This window comes from Bombina bombina, chromosome 1 (genome assembly GCF_027579735.1).
Source record: "Bombina bombina isolate aBomBom1 chromosome 1, aBomBom1.pri, whole genome shotgun sequence".
In the NCBI taxonomy this organism is placed as follows: Eukaryota; Metazoa; Chordata; class Amphibia; order Anura; family Bombinatoridae; genus Bombina; species Bombina bombina.
This window is the reverse complement of record NC_069499.1, coordinates 311470334-311491328: the sequence shown is the minus strand read 5'-3', so window position 1 is coordinate 311491328 and position 20995 is coordinate 311470334. Positions and strand designations below refer to the sequence as shown.

At 41.3% G+C, this 20995-nt stretch overlaps 1 protein-coding gene across 1 annotated transcript in view; it reads left to right on the top strand.

Moving 5' to 3' along the window:
- The window catches only part of PTPN4 (protein tyrosine phosphatase non-receptor type 4), a gene marked incomplete in the record, with an annotated part of 1345721 nt that overhangs the window by 93071 nt on the left and 1231655 nt on the right, over positions 1–20995 (top strand). Inside the window, 1 exon segment of the mRNA XM_053698088.1 lies at positions 9713–9867. Coding sequence (XP_053554063.1) covers positions 9713–9867 — 155 coding nt within the window.

Here is a 20995-nt window from a genome sequence, read left to right as displayed (position 1 = left end):
ATACGAGAAAGTCTTTGGGTCTTTACCTGACAAAAAATGTGTCTCTTGCATAAAAATAACATCGCCTTTGCGGCGTATTATGTCTCGGATGGCTATGTTACGTTTATGTGGGCTGTTTAACCCTTTGGCGTTAGTTGTTATAAATTTTAAGCATTTAGTTGACTGAGACATGGGGGTGATTTCTAGCTAGACTCTTTAGTAACATTATGGGGCTGTAATGGTTGATCTCAGCATACATCAAAACCTGCCATAAATATGTTGGTAAACCTATGGGCACATAAACATATATCAGGGCCAAGAGCATATATACAAAAAATGACATTGTGAGATGGCTGCGGAACAAAACAATAATTTCAACTGATAATATAACAAAATTATACAACAATAACAATAAACAAAACAATAAACCATGGATATGTCATAGGACATGACAAGTGGAGTGAGGAGTGCGCAGCTTAGACTCCATTATTTGTAGACATATATAATGAGATAAGAGATAGATAAACAGTACCAGCGTAACCTTAATGGGGCCCCTTGTTGTTATATGCTGGTTTAAAACTCAAGGAGCCGAGGATTCTATATAGGGGAAAAGGGTTAGGCACCCTTGGGTTGTCTGAAAAGTCAAGTTCCATTTCTTCCAAGACAGAAACCATGTCCAAAGTCATTTAAGTAGTTTATTTCTCCAACATAGGTGTGTCCGGTCCACGGCGTCATCCTTACTTGTGGGATATTCTCTTCCCCAACAGTAAATGGCAAAGAGCCCAGCAAAGCTGGTCACATGATCCCTCCTAGGCTCCGCCTACCCCCGTCATTCTCTTTGCCGTTGTACAGGCAACATCTCCACGGAGATGGCTTAGAGTTTTTTAGTGTTTAACTGTAGTTTTTATTATTCAATCAAGAGTTTGTTATTTTAAAATAGTGCTGGTATGTACTATTTACTCAGAAACAGAAAAGAGATGAAGATTTCTGTTTGTATGAGGAAAATGATTTTAGCAACCGTTACTAAAATCCATGGCTGTTCCACACAGGACTGTTGAGAGGAATTAACTTCAGTTGGGGGAACAGTGAGCAGTCTCTTGCTGCTTGAGGTATGACACATTCTAACAAGACGATGTAATGCTGGAAGCTGTCATTTTCCCTATGGGATCCGGTAAGCCATGTTTATTAAGATTGTAAATAGGGGCTTCACAAGGGCTTATTAAGACTGTAGACTTTTTCTGGGCTAAATCGATTCATTATTAACACATATTTAGCCTTGAGGAATCATTTAATCTGGGTATTTTGATAAGTTTATATCGGCAGGCACTTTTTTAGACACCTTTCTCTTTAGGGGCTTTCCCAAATCATAGGCAGAGCCTCATTTTCGCGCCGGTGTTGCGCACTTGTTTTTGAGAGGCATGACATGCACTCGCATGTGTGAGGAGCTCTGATACATAGAAAAGACTTTCTGAAGGCGTTATTTGGTATCGTATTCCCCTTTGGGCTTGGTTGGGTCTCAGCAAAGCAGACACCAGGGACTGTAAAGGGGTTAAAGTTAAAGACGGCTCCGGTTCCGTTATTTTAAGGGTTAAAGCTTCCAAATTTGGGGTGCAATACTTTTAAGGCTTTAAGACACTGTGGTGAAATTTTGGTGAATTTTGAGCAATTCCTTCATATTTTTTCGCAATTGCAGTAATAAAGTGTGTTCAGTTTAAAATTTAAAGTGACAGTAACGGTTTTATTTTAAAACGTTTTTTGTACTTTGTTATCAAGTTTATGCCTGTTTAACATGTCTGAACTACCAGATAGACTGTGTTCTGAATGTGGGGAAGCCAGAGTTCCTTCTCATTTAAATAAATGTGATTTATGTGACAATGACAATGATGCCCAAGATGATTCCTCAAGTGAGGGGAGTAAGCATGGTACTGCATCATTCCCTCCTTCGTCTACACGAGTCTTGCCCACTCAGGAGGCCCCTAGTACATCTAGCGCGCCAATACTCCTTACTATGCAACAATTAACGGCTGTAATGGATAATTCTGTCAAAAACATTTTAGCCAAAATGCACACTTATCAGCGTAAGCGCGACTGCTCTGTTTTAGATACTGAAGAGCATGACGACGCTGATAATAATGGTTCTGAAGGGCCCCTAAACCAGTCTGATGGGGCCAGGGAGGTTTTGTCTGAGGGAGAAATTACTGATTCAGGGAACATTTCTCAACAAGCTGAACCTGATGTGATTACGTTTAAATTTAAGTTGGAACATCTCCGCATTCTGCTTAAGGAGGTATTATCCACTCTGGATGATTGTGACAAGTTGGTCATCCCAGAGAAACTATGTAAAATGGACAAGTTCCTAGAGGTCCCGGGGCTCCCAGAAGCTTTTCCTATACCCAAGCGGGTGGCGGACATTGTAAATAAAGAATGGGAAAGGCCCGGTATTCCTTTCGTCCCTCCCCCCATATTTAAAAAATTGTTTCCTATGGTCGACCCCAGAAAGGACTTATGGCAGACAGTCCCCAAGGTCGAGGGAGCGGTTTCCACTTTAAACAAACGCACCACTATACCCATAGAAGATAGTTGTGCTTTCAAAGATCCTATGGATAAAAAATTAGAAGGTTTACTTAAAAAGATGTTTGTTCAGCAGGGTTACCTTCTACAACCAATTTCATGCATTGTCCCTGTCGCTACAGCCGCGTGTTTCTGGTTCGATGAGCTGGTAAAGGCGGTCGATAGTGATTCTCCTCCTTATGAGGAGATTATGGACAGAATCAATGCTCTCAAATTGGCTAATTCTTTCACCCTAGACGCCACTTTGCAATTGGCTAGGTTAGCGGCTAAGAATTCTGGGTTTGCTATTGTGGCGCGCAGAGCGCTTTGGTTGAAATCTTGGTCAGCTGATGCGTCTTCCAAGAACAAGCTACTTAACATTCCTTTCAAGGGGAAAACGCTGTTTGGCCCTGACTTGAAAGAGATTATCTCTGATATCACTGGGGGTAAGGGCCATGCCCTTCCTCAGGATCGGCCTTTCAAGGCCAAAAATAAACCTAATTTTCGTCCCTTTCGTAGAAACGGACCAGCCCAAAGTGCTACGTCCTCTAAGCAAGAGGGTAATACTTCTCAAGCCAAGCCAGCTTGGAGACCAATGCAAGGCTGGAACAAGGGAAAGCAGGCCAAGAAACCTGCCACTGCTACCAAGACAGCATGAAATGTTGGCCCCCGATCCGGGATCGGATCTGGTGGGGGGCAGACTCTCTCTCTTCGCTCGGGCTTGGGCAAGAGATGTTCTGGATCCTTGGGCGCTAGAAATAGTCTCCCAAGGTTATCTTCTGGAATTCAAGGGGCTTCCCCCAAGGGGGAGGTTCCACAGGTCTCAGTTGTCTTCAGACCACATAAAAAGACAGGCATTCTTACGTTGTGTAGAAGACCTGTTAAAAATGGGAGTGATTCATCCTGTTCCATTAGGAGAACAAGGGATGGGGTTCTACTCCAATCTGTTCATAGTTCCCAAAAAAGAGGGAACGTTCAGACCAATCTTAGATCTCAAGATCTTAAACAAGTTTCTCAAGGTTCCATCGTTCAAAATGGAAACCATTCGAACAATTCTTCCTTCCATCCAGGAAGGTCAATTCATGACCACGGTGGATTTAAAGGATGCGTATCTACATATTCCTATCCACAAGGAACATCATCGGTTCCTAAGGTTCGCATTCCTGGACAAGCATTACCAGTTCGTGGCGCTTCCTTTCGGATTAGCCACTGCTCCAAGGATTTTCACAAAGGTACTAGGGTCCCTTCTAGCTGTGCTAAGACCAAGGGGCATTGCTGTAGTACCTTACTTGGACGACATTCTGATTCAAGCGTCGTCCCTTCCTCAAGCAAAGGCTCACACGGACATTGTCCTGGCCTTTCTCAGATCTCACGGATGGAAAGTGAACGTGGAAAAGAGTTCTCTATCTCCGTCAACAAGGGTTCCCTTCTTGGGGACAATAATAGACTCCTTAGAAATGAGGATTTTTCTGACAGAGGCCAGAAAAACAAAACTTCTAGACTCTTGTCGGATACTTCATTCCGTTCCTCTTCCTTCCATAGCGCAGTGCATGGAAGTGATAGGTTTGATGGTAGCGGCAATGGACATAGTTCCTTTTGCGCGCATTCATCTAAGACCATTACAACTGTGCATGCTCAGTCAGTGGAATGGGGACTATACAAACTTGTCTCCGAGGATACAAGTAAATCAGAGGACCAGAGACTCACTCCGTTGGTGGCTGTCCCTGGACAACCTGTCACAAGGGATGACCTTCCGCAGACCAGAGTGGGTCATTGTCACGACCGACGCCAGTCTGATGGGCTGGGGCGCGGTCTGGGGATCCCTGAAAGCTCAGGGTCTTTGGTCTCGGGAAGAATCTCTTCTACCGATAAATATTCTGGAACTGAGAGCGATATTCAATGCTCTCAAGGCTTGGCCTCAGCTAGCGAGGGCCAAGTTCATACGGTTTCAATCAGACAACATGACAACTGTTGCGTACATCAACCATCAGGGGGGAACAAGGAGTTCCCTGGCGATGGAAGAAGTGACCAAAATCATTCTATGGGCGGAGTCTCACTCCTGCCACCTGGCTGCTATCCACATCCCAGGAGTGGAAAATTGGGAAGCGGATTTTCTGAGTCGTCAGACATTGCATCCGGGGGAGTGGGAACTCCATCCGGAAATCTTTGCCCAAGTCACTCAACTGTGGGGCATTCCAGACATGGATCTGATGGCCTCTCGTCAGAACTTCAAAGTTCCTTGCTACGGGTCCAGATCCAGGGATCCCAAGGCGGCTCTAGTGGATGCACTAGTAGCACCTTGGACCTTCAAACTAGCTTATGTATTCCCGCCGTTTCCTCTCATCCCCAGGCTGGTAGCCAGGATCAATCAGGAAAGGGCGTCGGTGATCTTGATAGCTCCTGCGTGGCCACGCAGGACTTGGTATGCAGATCTGGTGAATATGTCATCGGCTCCACCATGGAAGCTACCTTTGAGACGAGACCTTCTTGTTCAAGGTCCGTTCGAACATCCGAATCTGGTCTCACTCCAGCTGACTGCTTGGAGATTGAACGCTTGATCTTATCGAAGCGAGGGTTCTCAGATTCTGTTATCGATACTCTTGTTCAGGCCAGAAAGCCTGTAACTAGAAAGATTTACCACAAAATTTGGAAAAAATATATCTGTTGGTGTGAATCTAAAGGATTCCCTTGGGACAAGGTTAAGATTCCTAAGATTCTATCCTTCCTTCAAGAAGGATTGGAAAAAGGATTATCTGCAAGTTCCCTGAAGGGACAGATTTCTGCCTTGTCTGTGTTACTTCACAAAAAGCTGGCAGCTGTGCCAGATGTTCAAGCCTTTGTTCAGGCTCTGGTTAGAATCAAGCCTGTTTACAAACCTTTGACTCCTCCTTGGAGTCTCAACTTAGTTCTTTCAGTTCTTCAGGGGGTTCCGTTTGAACCCTTACATTCCGTTGATATTAAGTTATTATCTTGGAAAGTTTTGTTTTTGGTTGCAATTTCTTCTGCTAGAAGAGTTTCAGAATTATCTGCTCTGCAGTGTTCTCCTCCTTATCTGGTGTTCCATGCAGATAAGGTGGTTTTACGTACTAAACCTGGTTTTCTTCCAAAAGTTGTTTCTAACAAAAACATTAACCAGGAGATTATCGTACCTTCTCTGTGTCCGAAACCAGTTTCGAAGAAGGAACGTTTGTTGCACAATTTGGATGTTGTTCGCGCTCTAAAATTCTATTTAGATGCTACAAAGGATTTTAGACAAACATCTTCCTTGTTTGTTGTTTATTCCGGTAAAAGGAGAGGTCAAAAAGCAACTTCTACCTCTCTCTCTTTTTGGATTAAAAGCATCATCAGATTGGCTTACGAGACTGCCGGACGGCAGCCTCCCGAAAGAATCACAGCTCATTCCACTAGGGCTGTGGCTTCCACATGGGCCTTCAAGAACGAGGCTTCTGTTGATCAGATATGTAGGGCAGCGACTTGGTCTTCACTGCACACTTTTACCAAATTTTACAAGTTTGATACTTTTGCTTCTTCTGAGGCTATTTTTGGGAGAAAGGTTTTGCAAGCCGTGGTGCCTTCCATCTAGGTGACCTGATTTGCTCCCTCCCATCATCCGTGTCCTAAAGCTTTGGTATTGGTTCCCACAAGTAAGGATGACGCCGTGGACCGGACACACCTATGTTGGAGAAAACAGAATTTATGTTTACCTGATAAATTACTTTCTCCAACGGTGTGTCCGGTCCACGGCCCGCCCTGGTTTTTTAATCAGGTCTGATAATTTATTTTCTTTAACTACAGTCACCACGGTTTCATATGGTTTCTCCTATGCAAATATTCCTCCTTAACGTCGGTCGAATGACTGGGGTAGGCGGAGCCTAGGAGGGATCATGTGACCAGCTTTGCTGGGCTCTTTGCCATTTCCTGTTGGGGAAGAGAATATCCCACAAGTAAGGATGACGCCGTGGACCGGACACACCGTTGGAGAAAGTAATTTATCAGGTAAACATAAATTCTGTTATTGTGTAACCCAACTACATAGGAACTGTCTTTGTGAAAGCTAAGTTCAACAAATATCAATATAACCTGTAAATGCAAAAATTAGCTATAACTGTAAAGATCTCACCCATTTTGGACGAAGAGGGAATATTCAGGTCGCAGAGTCCATCTGTTGATCTGCTTGTGATGTTGTAGCTTTAACACTGCTTTTCTTGTACAAAACTTTTGTCCAACTTAAGTTCTTGGCTTTGCTTGTGGCTTGACTCTCGGTGTTGAGGCCTTTTATTGATACATCCGTGATCCTAGGCATTTGGAACTTGATATTTAGGGCCTTAGAAAGCATGTCTAAGTCCTCAGGTGTCTTGTACGTGTAGGAGTGACCTTCATGTGAGATATATATGCTAAATGGGAAACCCCATCTATATTTTATAGATCTTTCTTGTAGGGCTTTAGTGATGAAGCGCACATCTTTGCGTTTTTGAACTGTGGTTGGGCTCAGATCCAGATACACTTGGAGTGAGTGGTCCAGGTACATAATACTTTGGGATTTTCTAGATTGTAGCCATATCTTCTCCTTGTCATTAAAGCGTAGAAATTTTAAGATAACATCTCTGGGTGGGGACCCTGGGGGAGGCGGAGGTCTGAGGGCTCTGTGGGCTCTTTCCAGTTCTAAGTCTGGGGCTTGCGGGTTTTGAAGAATAAACTTGAAAAAACCTTGTAAATATTGATGAAGTTCGTTAAAAGTAATAGCTTCTGGTATGCCTCTAATGCGTATATTATTCCGCCTCCCCCTATTGTCCAAATCTTCTACTTTGTCTTGCAGAGTTTCGATTTGTGAATTAGATACATTGGCATATGTAGATAGGTTATCGTACATTGTACTTAGAGAATCCTGTGAGTCTTCCACATATTCCATGCGGTGCCCCAGGTCCTTTATGTCTTTTTTCATATGAACCAGTTCAGTAGTGATCAATGCTTTAAGTGCGTCAAAATCTGCTTTTGTGGGCATATTAGCTATGTTATCTCTGAGTTCTTTTATACAGTCATCAGACATGGTTGTTGTTAAAGAGGGGTCTTCAGAACTGATTGTTGTAGATAGGGGCTGATCCGTGTGAGATAGATTAGGGGATAGTGCTCCTTGGAAGAAACTGCTAACAGATTTAATGGTAGAGGTTTACCCTTTCTGTACCTTATCAGGCCTAACAGACCTTCTAGACATGATATTTATGATGTAGAGAGGGAGCTATATTCAGATTCTGCAGGTCGCCTTATTTGCTTCTGAGGGGTATAGTTAATATGGTGCCAAATATAACCATTATTAACCTGCTATATTCAGTTAACCAACTTTGCCATCCAGCAAGGATTCTTAAATTAGAAGGTGTTAGCGACGTGTTCTGTATCCGTTATGGCGGCAGATTTTGAGAACGGAGTTAAGAGCTCCTCTGATATATCGTGAGTAATTTCTTGCTCTGCCTGTCTTCTATCCCATAGTCTAATTCTTCATCTTAATATCCTGTTATTTCCAAGAAGTAGGGTTATGTGTATACGGCATCTCGGTAATATGCCACGCTGTACTTGTCTTATATGTTATGCTCTGAATAGGGCAAGCGGCATTAGTGTTATGATTTCTGCTTAGCGGTCGTGTATTTGAATGCTTGCGGCCATCATACCTCTGTTCCCTGAAGCAAAGGACACCAAGTATGTGCGGGCGATAGCGGTTCTGTTTCAGCTTGAAGTCGGCCAAGATGGCGGCCGCGGGTCTCCGTGAGAGGGTAAACTGCTTCAAATTTATCCCCAAAGGTCTCCAATGTGGAATGTAAACATTCCCGGGGGCAGTGGGATTTCTTGTCTGGTAATGTAGATCGAAAAAAGTGACTCTTATCTGACTATCATTCTGAATGAGTCTAGAGCTGGCTCAGAGCTTCAAGGTTTAGCGGCCATTCACCAGCATGGCCAGACTCCGCCCCTCGTAAATCTCTGCTTTTTATTCAATTTGTCCAGGGAGCTCCTCAGAAACACAGCTTCCTGCACTGGCCGCTGGCTCCGCCCCCCAGCTTGTCTCTATTTTTGCTTTTAGTCTCTGATTTTAAAACTGTTGGATTTTGTATACCAGTTAAAGGCAACCTTAAAGGGACCATATACACCAATTTTCATATAACTGCATGTAATACACTTTTATAAAGAAGAATATGCATAGATACCTACTTAGAATCTCCCAGTTTATCACTGTTGAGGAGGTTAAAGGGATACTAAACCCAATTTTTTTTCTTTTACGATTCAGATAGAGCATGCAATTTTAAGTAACTTTCTAATTTACTCCTATTTATAATTTTTTCTTTGAATCTTTATTTGAAAAGCAGGAATGTAAGCTTTGGAGCTTCAGCTCCCTGGGTAGCGCTTGCAGGTTGGTGGCTATATTTTTGAGTTTCAAATCCCTTTAATTGCCTGATGAACAAGGTTTGCAATCATGCTTGCGTGTGGCCTGTTAATCATCCTGATCGGTTTTGATCAGGATAATTGAAATCCACCACACTTTAGGTGGTGGAGAGGTTATGTATCAGAGGTCTTAAGAACAGTGCTACTTAAATGGCCATTATAATCCAAAAATTACATGCTCTAATCCATTAAACAATGTCATTTTAAAACTATTAACACTGGAGCACTGTGTGTTTAAACCCTGCAATGGGGTTAAACACACAGTAGAAATGTAACTTCGGACTGGTGGTGCACTGCTGATCCTAAGCCGAAAACACAGCTGATCCAATCAACAGTGCTAGTTGCACCCCATCGATTATAATGACCCTTTAACTAGTGTTTCAGGCTTCAATTTACAGCTTCATAATTGGAGCACAGTCTGTCTGGAAGATATTGGTTATAAAAATTATGCAGTTCTAGGTAGTCTTTGGAAAAGAAATTGAGCAGGGCTTATTTCAAATGTGAAACGTGAAGTACCAATTTTTAAATGTTATAACAATGTCACTTTATCAAACTCTACGTGTTTCTTTTGATTATGTATATATTGTATATGCAATGGGTAATACAAACCAACTTACAGTATATTATTACCGCGGTTTCTGCTTCTCATGATTAATTACTGGGGATTTCATATAGGCCAAATGATACTGATGAAACAAAACTTTCTTGTATCATTTTTACATTATTTTTTTTTCTGTGTTATCTTCTACCCTAGGCCTTGTGTGGAGAGTAATGACCGCACGTTTCCGATTGCCTGCTGGCAGAACCTACAATGTACGCGCGTCCGAGCAGGCACGAGATAGACAGAGCACAGAGGTGGTCTGCAATATCCTTCTCCTGGATAACACTGTACAAACTTTCCGTGTAAATGTAAGTGAGGAACATTTACTTTTTGTTGATGAGTTATGATTTTATATGTCAATTATATCTAAGAATGTTATATAAAGGCCTGCCTCATTAATAACAAAAGATACATTCCTGTAATATAACTTTTTTTGGCCATTTGGTTTTGTTAACTCCTTTGTATAAGTTGTTGGAAAAAAATCAGAGTATAGATCATTCATTTGAGATCTATCCTTTATGCTCACTGCGTTTTCCAGATCTGAAAGCTCTTCTTCTCTGTCTCATTGGCAATTTAAAGTTATCTCTTAGTCTTCTCTAGTTTCCCAACTCCTGCCCCACATCATAAAGGCAATCTTGAAGTTCTAGTTACCATAAATAAAATATTGAATGTATGCTGTAGTTTTGGTACGCTGACAAATCAGGAAGCAAAAGCACCTTTCTTTCATATAGGTGGCGAGAGTTCACAAGCTGTTATATATTAGATATACATTCCTACCAGGAGGAGGAAAAGTTTCCCAAACCTTAAAAGCCTATATTAAAAAAAAAAAAAAAAAAAAGTGGTGAAAGCATCTCGATGTGCTCAATTTCTTAAGTGAAATGCGCTTCAGAGCATATTAATGCCTGTTTCCCCTCAGAGTACAGTGTTTGTCAGAGGGAATTGAAGGGAGTACTGCCTCATGACACCATGTTTTCGCCTCACAGGAAATCTTTTCATAGGCTCTCTGTAAAGGGAGGCAGAAGATAAATCCCTGCAACCAAAATTACAGTCACCGCTATGGGCTGGGCACTTTTTGAAAAAGTTTAACTATGTATAGCTGTATATATGTATGGCCCAGGGACAGGTTCTTACTATTCCCCTTGCCTAAGTTTTTTTGCGCAAATTATTTACTTATGCAAGCGTGCGCTCCATGACACATAATTATGCACCAGAAACACACGCTATACATATCGCACCATAAATTTCGGCTTTTTATTTTGCACAATTGCATTTAATTTCGTGCCATAAATTGTGCAATCTAGTGCGCATTCGTCTCTATTGACGCATCTATATCGTGCTCGTCATAACGCATCATATCATGTGACTTTGTGCACTTTTTTTCTACTATATATTTGCATTTTGTAATTGCGCATATTGAGTTTAATCAGTTTCTAGGCTTTGTTGCTTAGCGCTCTTAACGTCATTGCAACGCTTTATTTTCCTCAGAAAGCTTGCATAGTGCAGAATTATATAACATTATATTAGCATTAGCTTTATGCAATCTTATATTGCCTGTGAATTTTTATAAAAAAGACAATTTTTCAGACCCGCTCTCTGTGCTCACTCAGTGCAGCTCGCTCCTGCTCTGTCTGACAGCGGGAGCGAGCTGCACTGAGTGTAATGGCACGGTCGGGCCGGGCTGTGACTAGACAGCTGGCCAGATGCGCTCGGTGATAAAACCAGACCCGCTCAGAAGAGCACAGAGAGCGTGTCTGAAAAACAGTCTTTTATAAAAATTCACAGGCAATATTAGATTGCATAAGGCTAACGCTAATATAATGTTATATAATTCTGCACATAGTTCAGAATTATATAACATTATTTTTTAGGTTTACTGGCCCTTTAAAGGGGGTAATAAAAGTAATTATTGCATCTTAATTTTCTGAATTGTTTTGCCATAATGGGGCAGCACTAATCTGTCCCTAAAGTTACCATAGGAACGGAGTCTGTTTGAACACTTTTCTACCAAAGCTAAGTGTGCTTATTGTAAAACAGCTGAAGTAGCTTCTTCAGCTCATTTATGTGGATCATGCTTAGATTTCTTATTGCATAATGATCAAGCTAATGATGTTTCTATTTGTACTAATGCACCTACTGTCACCTTCTTACAAATGGATGCAGATGACGTTCCTCCAGCAATGAAAAAGTTTATTGCTTCTGCCATTTCGAAGGCCCTAGCTGCACTTCTGCCTTCAAATAAGTAAAGTTTAGTTCAAATTTTACATTCTACTTGTAATATAAGTCCTAACCTACAAAATACTGAAGTATCTTTGAATGATGAGGGTTCCTCTAACAGTGAGGCTCCCTTATCGGACGTAGAACCTTATAATTCCTCCTTTTTATTTAAAATTAAACATATCCATTCTCTTTTGAAGCAAGTCTTAGTCACTTTAGGGATTGAAGAAGCTAAACCTTCTAATAATAAACCCTGTAATCTTTTGAATTTAATATATAAAACTGTTGTCAATCTCCCTGAGATTTTCCCTATACCCGATGCTGTCTCTGATATGATTGCTAAAGAATGCTCTAAACCAGGTGTCTCTCTTAACACCCAGAATATTACCAGTTCCTGAGGTTTTCCATTATGGAAAAGCATTATCGGTTTTTTTGCTCTTCCGTTTGGCCTAGCTAGAGCTGCAAGAATATTTACCAAGGTTCTTTTATCTGTAATCAGAGTGCAGGGTATTGCAGTATTTCCTTATGGATTCAGTGTCCATGGCTCTTAACCTAACAGAAAAGAAACAAATAAAATTGATTTCAGCTTGTTTGTCTAAACCTTCAGTCTCTCTCATTCCCTTCAGTGACTCTGTGTATGGAAGTACTAGGCCTCATAATTGCAGCATCGGACGCAATTCCATTTAGCCGGACTGACCTTACTTGGCGGGATCAGACTGATATGCTTCAGAAAAGTTTTCCTTTGTAAAAAGCAGAACTGGGCTAAAAGAGGCTGCTCCTAGTTGGTGACTCGCCATAGAACAAGCTATTGAGCTAGTTGTTCATTCCTGGTAGAGCGCTTCTCTCTTTGTATGCATTTGAATAATGACCCTGGGGAGGTCTCCCTAAGGGTGATAGGGGAAACCAGAAGTGGACGCCTTGCCCAGTGAAGCTTAGAGGAATATGGCTACACCTCACTTAGGAGGCCTATAGGAGGCTGAAACGATCGTCTGAGCTTGTTATGTTTCTTGTTCAAAGGAGAATTGCCTGGTATTTCGGGGCTGGACTGCTTTTCACAAAGGAAAACTTTCTTGAAGCATAACTGGGATAAAAGAGGCTGCTTATAAATAGTAATGTATAGTTGCCACTCCAAAGAAATCTTTTAGAGCTAGGATGGAAGAAAGGGTTTAGTTTGTATATATTAGTAGAATATATAGAAAAGTAATAATTGGTTAAATAACCATATTATAAGAGAGTCACTGGTAAAATCAAATGAGTGAATGAGTGCATCCGCTATATTAAAAATAAATGCTTGTTTATTATTAAAACCTAAATGTAAGGTTTTATATTCAACTAAAAATAAGAATGATAAACAATTTAAAACAATATAAGCCCTTTTTAGAATAAAACAATTGCAACAAAAGGTATGATTGAGTTTCAGTATGTATGTTAGAGGGACGTCTCTCAATATATTGCCTCAAGTATAAAAATGTACAATGGTGTTGGTAACACCGTGGTATAAAAACTTATACAATGCAATCCTTTTTCAACAATACAGACTGATACACACGAAGACCTGTTTTGTCTATATCCAGTATTCACCTGAAAAGGTCTGAGAAAGAAAGGGAAAAAAACCCAGAGGATACATTTCTAAAAAGACCTATATATATCGTCAGAAGGAACTGTCCTTTTTAGAAGCTCAAGTAAATAAGAGTTCCCAAAATAAGAGGACAACACATCGTTTGCAAAATAAAATCTCCAAGGACTGTCCTGAGGATAAAGAGGAGTTACGTTTGTTTACTACAATCTACAGATTAGAGCATTAACACAAGTATTTAGGATTTCAATAACGGCTAAACCTTGCAGTCACCGCGGCAACATAGACCATGCTTCAACCTGTGCAGTGGTAACATTGCAACGACCATTCAAAACCAGGTCTCGTGAGTAGAGAATCCGATCTGACGTCTTAGTACTCCGACCACGTGACCCTCTTGTGTTTACAAAAAGCATATATTGTATCAACATACAAACGTTGAACTCTGTAAAACATAGAACTGTATCAATACGCTGTATCAAAAATATATACACGTTGAATCAAATGCAGCTTAGATTTATACTATTTTTATGCTTATTTTAAAAAATGCATGTGTAATCTTGTTACGCTTTGAATCAAGGTGGCGTTATCACTTAAGGCAATCTTTTTAAGGTGCATTTTATACGTTTTGAAACCAAGGTGTTACTAACACCATTGTACATATATACTTGAGGCAATATATTAAAGGAGACGTCCCTCTTCTATACATACTGAAACAGCCTCAATCATACCTTTTCTTCTACTAGATACGACGAGTCCACGGATTCATCCTTACTTGTGGGATATTATCCTCCTAACAGGAAGTGGCAAAGAGCACCACAGCAGAGCTGTATATATAGCTCCTCCCTTCTTTCCACCCCCAGTCATTCTCTTTGCCTATACTAAGTAATAGGAAGAGGTAAAGTGAAAGAGGTGATAAAATTATAGTTTTTATTTTCTTCAAGCAAGACTTTTTTTTATTTTAAATGGTACCGGTGAGTGCTATTTTTCCCAGGCAGCAGATGGATGAAGATTTCTGCCTGGAGACTGATGATTTTAGCAGTTGTCACTAAGATCCAGAGTAGTTCCCACAGAATGGCTGAGGAGTACTTGAGAAACTTCAGTGTGAGGAACGTTTTTCATGCTACAAGTATTGAGATATGTTCAGTCATTTTTTTCTGGAGAGACTGTTATTTCAGAACTGGCTGGCAGTATTCCCATAAGGGAAGGGGTAAGCAGTAATCCTACATGTGATAGAAAGGGTATTACTGGGACCTGTATGTTTATATGCTGAAAAAATGGTTGACACTGATAACTTAATGTTTTTGTGCAAAACAATTTTATGTTTGGAGGGCACTTTAACGATTTTTGTGTAAAGCAAATGTTTTTTTACTTTTGATGGCACTGGAGGGTTCACATGGCTTTCTTTAATAGTTGAGTATATGGAAACCCACATGGCTAGGTTCTAGACCGCTTTACAGCGTTTTTTTACTAGGCAGTGAGGCATCAATGTAGATGGGCGGGGCCTAATTTCGCGCCTCAGATGCGCAGTTGAATTCCCCATGCAAGCAGCAAGCTCCAGCTCCGGTGGGCCTAAACTGAAAGATTTGGCCTAAACGAAGTGTTAGAGTGATTTTACAGACCCCTGAGGGCAGGTAGGCGCCACAGCAGTGCTGTGGTGAGGTGCAGGGGGTTTATTGTTTAATTTCATAACGTTTTTGAGTAACGTTTTTTTCCATTAAGGGTTAAGCATACCTTACTTGTGGTGCAATCTTAGCTGGCAAGATAAGACACATATATACTAAAATTGGGATAATTATAACATTTTAGAGCAGTTTTGGAAAAATTGTATGCTTTTTTAAAGGCGCTGTACCGTTTTTCAGATTGTTATTTTTTTCACTAAATAAAGTGTTTTCAAGCCTGTTTGTGGTCATTACTAGCCTGTTTCAACATGTCTGACATTGAGGAAAGTCAATGTTCTATGTGTTTAGAAGCCATTGTGGAACCCCCACTTAAAATGTGTCCCTCATGTACTTAAAGGGTCTTACATTGCAAAGAACATATTTAAGGTGATAAAAGTATGTCTCAGGATGATTCTCAGTCAGAAGAGAATCAGGTTATGCCATCTAATTCTCCCCAAGTGTCACAACCTTTAACGCCCGCTCAAGCGATGCCTAGTACTTCTAGCGCGTCTAATTCTTTCACCCTGCAAGATATGGCTGCAGTTATGTCTACTACCCTTACAGAGGTATTATCTAAACTGCCAGGTTTACAGGGTAAGCGCAGCAGGTCAGGTATTAGAGTAAATGCTGAGCCCTCTGATGCTTTATTGGCCATCTCCGATGTACCCTCACAGTGTTCTGATTTGGGGGTGGGGGAATTGCTGTCTGAGGGAGAGCTTTCAGATTCAGGAAAGATGTTCCCTCAAACAGACTCAGATGTGACGGCCTTTAAGTTTAAGCTTGAACACCTCCGCTTGTTACTCAGGGAGGTTTTAGCGACTCTGGATGATTGTGACCCTATTGTCATCCCACCAGAGAAATTGTGTAAAATGGATAAATATCTAGAGGTCCCTACTTACACTAATGTTTTTCCAGTCCCTAGAAGAATTTCGGACATAGTTACTAAGGAATGGGATAGACCAGGCATTCCGTTCTCTCCCCCTCCTACTTTTAGGAAAATGTTTCCCATATCTGACACCATTCGGGATTCCTGGCAGACGGTCCCTAAGGTGGAGGGAGCTATTTCTACCCTGGCTAAGCGTACAACTATACCTATTGAGGACAGTTGTGCTTTCAAAGATCCTATGGATAAAAAAATTAGAGGGTCTTCTGAAGAAATTGTTTATTCATCAGGGTTTTCTTGTACAAACTATAGCGTGCATTGTTCCAGTAACTACTGCAGCAGCTTTTTGGTTTGAGGCTCTAGAGGAGTCTCTTAAGGTTGAGACCCCATTAGATGATATTTTGGATAGAATTAAGGCTCTCAAGCTAGCTAATTCTTTTATTACAGATGCCGCTTTTCAAATGGCTAAATTAGCGGCAAAGAATGCAGGCTTTGCCATTTTAGCGCATAGAGCATTATGGCTTAAGTCTTGGTCTGCTGATGTTTCCTCAAAATCCAAGCTTTTGGCTATTCCTTTTAAGGGTAAGACCCTATTCGGGCCGGAACTAAAGGAGATAATTTCCGACATTACTGGAGGTAAAGGTCATGCCCTTCCTCAGGACAAGACGGTTAAAATGAGGGCCAAACAGAATAATTTTCGTTCCTTTCGAAACTTTTAAGGTGGACCCTCTACTTCCTCCTCCGCCACTAAGCAGGAGGGGAATTTTGCACAATCTAAGTCAGTCTGGAGACCTAACCAGACCTGGAATAAAGGTAAACAGGCCAAGAAGCCCGCTGTTGCTACCAAGACAGCATGAAGGGGCAGCCCCCGATCCGGGACCGGGTCTAGTAGGGGGCAGACTTTCTCTCTTCGCTCAAGCTTGGGCAAGAGATGTTCAGGTTCCCTGGGCATTAGAAATCGTGACCCAGGGGTATCGACTAGAATTCAATGATTCTCTCCCAAGAGGGAGATTTCATCTTTCACGTTTGTCTGTAGACCAGACAAAAAGAGAGGCGTTCTTATGCTGTGTAGAAGACCTATATACCATGGGTGTAATCTGCCCAGTTCCAAAACTAGAACAGGGGCAGGGGTTTTACTCCAATCTGTTCGTGGTTCCCAAAAAAGAGGGAACCTTCAGACTGATTTTAAATCTCAAATGTCTAAACAAATTTCTCAGAGTCCCATCGTTCAAGATGGAGACCATACGAACAATTTTACCAATGATCCAGGAGGGTCAATATATGACCACCATGGATTTGAAGGATGCATATCTTCACATACCTATCCACAAAGATCATCACCAGTTTCTCAGGTTTGCCTTCCTGGACAAACCTATTACCAGTTTGTGGCTCTCCCTTTCGGGTTGGACACAGCTCCCAGAATTTTCACAAAGGTGCTAGGGTCCCTTCTGGCGGTTCTAAGGCCGCGGGGCATAGCAGTGGTGCCCTATCTGGACGATATTTTGATTCAGGCGTCAACTTACCATCTAGCCAAATCTCACACGTACATCGTGTTGGCTTTTCTAAGAACTCACGGGTGGAAGGTAAACATACAAAAGAGTTCACTAGTTCCACTGACAAGAGTTCCATTCCTAGGAACTCTGATAGACTCGGTAAACATGAAATTTTTTCTGATGGAGGTCAGAAAGTCAAAGATCCTAACTACTTACCGAGCACTTCATTCCATTCCTCGGCCATCAGTGGCGCAGTGTATGGAGGTCATTGGGTTAATGGTAGCGGCAATGGACATAGTTCCGTTTGCTTGCTTACATCTCGGACCACTGCAGCTGTGCATGCTCAGACAGTGGAATGGGGATTATGCAGATTTATCTCATCTAAATCTGGATCTAGAGACCAGAGACTCTCTTCTTTGGTGGTTTTCACAGGATCATCTGTCCCAGGGAATGTGTTTCCGCAGGCCAGCATGGGTATTAGTGACGACAGACGCCAGCCTTTTGGGCTGGGGTGCAGTCTGGAATTCCCTGAAGGCTCAGGGTGTTTGGACTCAGGAGGAGTCCCTACTACCAATAAATATTCTGGAACTGAGAGCAATATCCAACGCGCTTCAAGAGTGTCCTCAGTTGGCCTTGGCCAAATTCATAAGATTCCAGTCGGACAATATCACGACTGTAGCATATATCAATCATCAAGGGGGAACAAAGAGTTCTCTAGCGATGATAGAGGTTTCCAAGATAATTCGATGGGCAGAGACGCACTCTTGCCATATATCAGCAATCTACATCCCAGGAGTGGAAAACTGGGAAGCGGATTTTCATCAGACTTTTCATCCGGGGGAGTGGGAGCTCCATCCAGAAGTGTTTGCGACATTGATTTGTCAATGGGGCACACCGGATTTGGATCTGATGGCATTTCGTCAGAATGACAAACTTCCTTGTTACGGATCCAGATCAAGGGATCCCCAAGCAGTACTGATAGATGCTCTAGCAGTATCTTGTTCGTTCAACCTGGCTTATGCGTTTCCTCCCTTTCCTCTCCTGCCTCGTCTGATTGCCAGAATCAAACAGGAGAGGGCTTTGGTAATCTTGATAGCGCCTGCGTGGCCACACAGGACCTGGTATGCAGATCTAGTTGAAATGTCATCTCTGCCACCATGGAAACTGCCACTGAGACAGGACCTTCTCATTCAAGGTCAGTTCCAACATCCAAATCTAATTTCTCTGCAGCTGACTGCCTGGAGATTGAACGCTTTATTTTTATCTAAGCGGGGATTCTCTGAGTCGGTTATTGATACTTTTATTCAGGCTCAGAAGCCTGTCACTAGGAAAATTTACCATATGATATGGCGTAAATATCTTTATTGGTGCGAATCCAAGGGCTACTCATGGAGTAGGGTTAGGATTCCTAGGATTTTGTCCTTTCTCCAAGAAGGATTGGAGAAGGGATTATCGGCTAGTTCCTTAAAGGGACAAATTTCTGCTTTGTCAAACTTACTACACAAGCGTCTGGCGGATGTCCCAGACGTTCAGTCTTTTTGTCAGGCTTTAGTCGGAATCAAGCCTGTGTTTAAAGTTGTTGCTCCGCCATGGAGTTTGAATTTAGTGCTAAATGTTCTTCAATGGGTTCCGTTTGAACCTATGCATTCCATAGATATTAAGCTTTTATCTTGGAAAGTTTTGTTTTTAGTTGCTATCTCTTCTGCTCGAAGAGTTTCTGAGCTTTCTGCATTACAATGCGACTCACCTTATTTTATATTCCATTCTGATAAGGTGGTTTTGCATACTAAGCCTGGATTCCTTCCTGAGGTTGTTTCTAATAAGAATATTAATCAGGAAATTTTTGTTCCTTCTCTATGTCCTAATCCTTCTTCTAAGGAGGAGCGTCTGTTACATGATCTGGACGTGGTTCGCACCTTGAAGTTTTATTTACAAGCGACCAAGGATTTCCGTCAAACATCTTCTCTATTTGTTGTTTATTCTGGAAAGCGTAGGGGGTCAAAAAGCTACGGCTACCTCTCTTTTTCTTTTTGGCTGAAAAGCAGCATCCGTTTGGCATACGAGACTGCTGGACAGCAGCCTCCTGAAAAGATTACAGCTCATTCTACTAGAGCGGTGGCTTCCACATGGGCTTAAAAACGATGCTTCTGTTGAACAGATTTGTAAGGCTGCGACTTGGTCCTCCCTTCATACCTTTTCCAAATTTTACAAATTTGATACTTTTGCTTCTTCTGAGGCTGTTTTTGGGAGAAAAGTTCTTCAAGCAGTGGTGCCTTCTGTTTAGGTATCTGTCTTGTCCCTCCCGTTCATCCGTGTCCTGTAGCTTTGGTATTGTATCCCACAAGTAAGGATGAATCCGTGGACTCGTCGTATCTATTAGAAGAAAAGGAAATGTATGCTTACCTGATAAATTGATTCTTCTACGATATGACGAGTCCATGGCCCTCCCTGTCAATTTAAGACAGATTATATTTTTTGTTCAAAACTTCAGTCACCTCTGCACCTTTTAGCTTTTCTTTTCTCTTCCTATACCTTCGGTCGAATGACTGGGGGTGGAGAGAAGGGAGGAGCTATATATACAGCTCTGCTCTGGAGCTCTTTGCCACTTCCTGTTAGCAGGAGGATAATATCCCACAAGTAAGGATGAATCCGTAGACTCGTCGTATCGTAGAATAAATCAATTTATCAGGTAAGCATAAATTTCCTTTTTTTTTTGCAATTGTTTTATTATAAAAGAGCTTATATCGTTTTGAATTGTTTATCATTATTTTTAATTGAATATAAATCCTTACATTTAGGTTTTAAAAATAAACGAGCATTTATTTTAATACAACGGATGCACTCATTCACTCTTTTGATTTTACCAGTGACTCTCTTATAATATGGTTATTTAACCAATTATTGCTTTTCTATATATTCTACTAATATATACACATACAAACTACATCCTTTCTTCCATCCTAGCTCTAAAAGATTTCTTTGGAGCGCCAACTATATATTACTATTTATAAGTCATACATTTTCTGCATTTGAGGGGCAGATTTTTTAGATTGGCAAAATAAGGGTATTGTTTCTAGCGCTGCTTATATTTGTATTTCTAAAAAAGGCTACTCCTAGGTGGTGACTCGCCATAGAACAAGCTATTGAGATAGTTGTTCTTTCCTGGTAGAGCTCTTCTCTCTTTGTATGCAATTCCATTTGCTCAATTTCATATGTGACCTCTTAAGCTTTGTATGCTCCGCCAATAGTGCAAGGATTATACTCCGATATCTCAATAGATATTCATTTTTTTTTTAAAAACTTTATAGAAAAGAATCCAAGACATACATGGCAAGTACAGTCACATTGGTAAAAAATGTTTCGATGTGAACATATGCATAATAAGACAGGGAAAATAAAGACCGTATTACAAAGCATGACATTTGAATGAGATTTTCATGCATGCACTTGGACTCAACATTTTTCAAGAACATTTTTTAAACAAACAAACAAAGAAAAACATAACTAAGATAAGAAGACGAAGAAAATAGCATAGAAAGAGAGAGAGAGAAAAAAGAAAGAGGAAAAAAAAAAGAAAGACGGGCAACAGATAACAATCATACTCACCCAGAG